At 40.7% G+C, this 2,524-nt stretch overlaps 1 protein-coding gene across 1 annotated transcript; it reads left to right on the top strand.

The window, feature by feature from the left end:
* Positions 1-422: 422 nt before the first annotated feature.
* Positions 423-1,968, top strand: LOC129692138 (high mobility group protein B3-like). Its single transcript, XM_055628380.1, has 2 exons — positions 423-642; positions 1,658-1,968. Exons 1-2 carry the CDS (start codon positions 504-506, stop codon positions 1,966-1,968), a joined length of 450 nt encoding a protein of 149 aa, XP_055484355.1. The 5' UTR covers positions 423-503.
* The last annotated feature ends 556 nt before the right edge of the window (positions 1,969-2,524 follow it).

Raw genomic sequence — 2,524 nt, 5'->3', positions numbered from 1 at the left:
AGATCATCCTGGGATGGGAAGAGAGGAGAAAGGAGGACACCGTGATGGGTTAGGTGGAGAAAGAACCATGTGGGTGAGGAGAAAAGACTCTAAGAATGCTGTGAAAAGGCCCAAGTGAAGAATATAAGTGATTACCATGGGATTATGGATAAAAGCAACAACAGGGAAGTACACTATCTCACTGGGTTTCAGATTGTGACCCTATAAAAGAAAGAAACTGGATGTATAACTATTTTTATATGTGTGCGGATGTGGGGCTGCTTTGAACTGTTTGCAGCCGCTGACTATGGTTTGCCTTGTGCTCTAGCAGAAGCCTGGTCTTGCCAGCTGCAGATAATTTCTTCGAATGTGTAACATTTGGAATTCTGGGAACTTTTCAGAGAATGTATAATATAGCTGCTAGAGTGCCACAGATATGCAAGGAAGAATATAAGAAGAAAAATCCAGAGGTCCCAGTCAATTTTGCTGAGTTTTCCAAGAAGTGATCTGAGAGGTGGAAGACAATGTTTAGCAAAGAGAAATCGAAGTTTGATGAAATGGCAAAGGTGGACAAAGTACGCTATGTTGGGGAAATGAAGGATTATGGACCAGCTAAAGGAGGTAAGAAGAAGAAGGACTTTAATGTCCCCAAAAGACCTCCATCTGGATCTGGATTTTTCTTTTTTTTTTTTTCTTTCTTTTTTTTTTTTCTTTTGCTCAACCATGTTCAGAGCAGCTTTTATTTGAAACAGTCAGAATCTGAAACAACTCAGATGTATACACTTACACGATGGTATAATACTCAGCTTTCTTTTTTTTACATTTTTATGATGTAATATTTTTTTAATTTTTATTATTAGTTACACTTTATCAACTCTGTATCCCACCTCTATCTTGCTCCCTCAATCCCTCCCAATCCCACCCTCCCTCATCTTCTCCCTGCCCTTTCCAAGTCCACTGATTGGGGAGGACCTCCTCCCCTTACATCTGACCCTGTTTTATCAGGTATCTTCAGGACTGGCTTCAAAGTCCTCCTCTGTGGCCTAGCAGGACTGCTCCTCTCTCGGATGGTGGGGAAGTCAAAGAGCTTGCCATTGAGTTCCTGTCAGAAATAGTCCCTGTTCCCCTTACTATGGGAAACCAATTGGTTACTGAGCTACCACAGGCTACATCTGAGCAGAAATTCTAGGTTATATCCATACATGGTCCTTGGTGGCAATGGAATACTACTCAGCATTCAAAAATTAGGAAATCAAGAAATTTGCAGGCAAATGGTGGAATCTAGAAAAGATCATTCTGAGTGAAGTATCCCAGAAGGAGAAAGACACAGATATATAGACCTATATATAGACCTATAAGATATGATAAACATAATGAAATCTATATACCTAAAAAGATAAACAAAAAAGAGGACCTGGGGTAAAATGATCAACCCTCATTTAGAAAGACAAATGGGATGTGCATTGGATGTAGGAGAAAACAAGTAACAGGACAGGAGGCTACCACAGAGGGCCTCTGAAAGACTCTACCTAGCAGTGTATCAAAGCAGATACTAAGACTTATAAACAAACCTTTGGTAGAGTGCAGAGAATCATATGAAAGAAGGGAGAGTTAGTATGACATGGAAAGGAACTTCACAAGGACCAAATACATCTGGGAACAGGGGTGTTTTCTGAGACTGGATTTTTCTTATTCAGCTCTGAATTCCGCCCCAAGATCAAATCTGCAAATCCTGGCATCTCCATTGGAGATGTGGCAAAAAAGCTGAGTGAGATGTGGAATAACTTAAGTGACAGTGAAAGGCAGCCTTATATTACCAAGACAGCAAAGCTGAAGAAATATGAGAAGGACGTTGCTGACTATAAGTTTAAAGGAAAGTTTGGTGGTGCCACAGGTCCTGCTAGAGTTGCCTGGAAAAAGGTGGAAGAAGAGGAGGAGGAAGAGGAAGATGAACACAAACGTTGTCTCCTTGTGAATACTTTGGAGTAGGAGAGCACCATGATTGGCACATCTCTTATTTGAGCTGCATCTATTGCCCTTGTTAGGTTTAATTACAAAATTCAATCAAGATCATGTAGTTTCTCAAAGTGTCAATGGTTTACATGAAGCGGCCATGGGTGTCTGGAGCGTCTTGACACTATCAAAGTTGTACATAGCTCCAAACATTTCTAAAATGAAAAAGCACTCTGGTGTTCTCCTCATTCTGTGCACTTTGCTGTTGGTGTGATAAGGCATTTGAAGATGTTTCTGGCATTTTGTTTTCAACTTGTAAGTTAGTGTTTTTTTTTTTTTTTTCTTTCTTTTTTTTTTTATTTTTTTTATTTTTTTTTTATTTTTTCTTTTTAGTTACATTTTGTTAACTCTGTGTCCCAGCTGTATCCCGCTCCCTCATTCCCTCCCCAACCCCACACTCCCTCCCTGGTCTCCTCCCTGCCCCTTTCCAAGTCCCCTGATAGGGGAGGACCTCCTCCCCTTTCATCTGTCCCTGTTTTATCAGGTATCTTCAGGGCTGGCTGCAAAGTTCTCCTCTGTGGCCTAACAGACT

This window comes from Psammomys obesus, unplaced genomic scaffold, assembly GCF_907164565.1.
Source record: "Psammomys obesus unplaced genomic scaffold, mPsaObe1.curated_primary_1811, whole genome shotgun sequence".
Lineage (NCBI taxonomy): Eukaryota > Metazoa > Chordata > Mammalia > Rodentia > Muridae > Psammomys > Psammomys obesus.
This window is presented reverse-complemented; position numbering and strand designations above follow the sequence as displayed.

Excerpts from the sequence above, each read along its gene's own strand:
- LOC129692138 (XM_055628380.1), top strand. The coding sequence starts at position 504 with ATGTTTAGCAAAGAGAAATCGAAGTTTGATGAAATGGCAAAGGTGGAC. Across the intron at positions 643-1,657 it reads TGTCCCCAAAAGACCTCCAT|CTGGATTTTTCTTATTCAGC; the intron begins CTGGATCTGGAT and ends TGTTTTCTGAGA.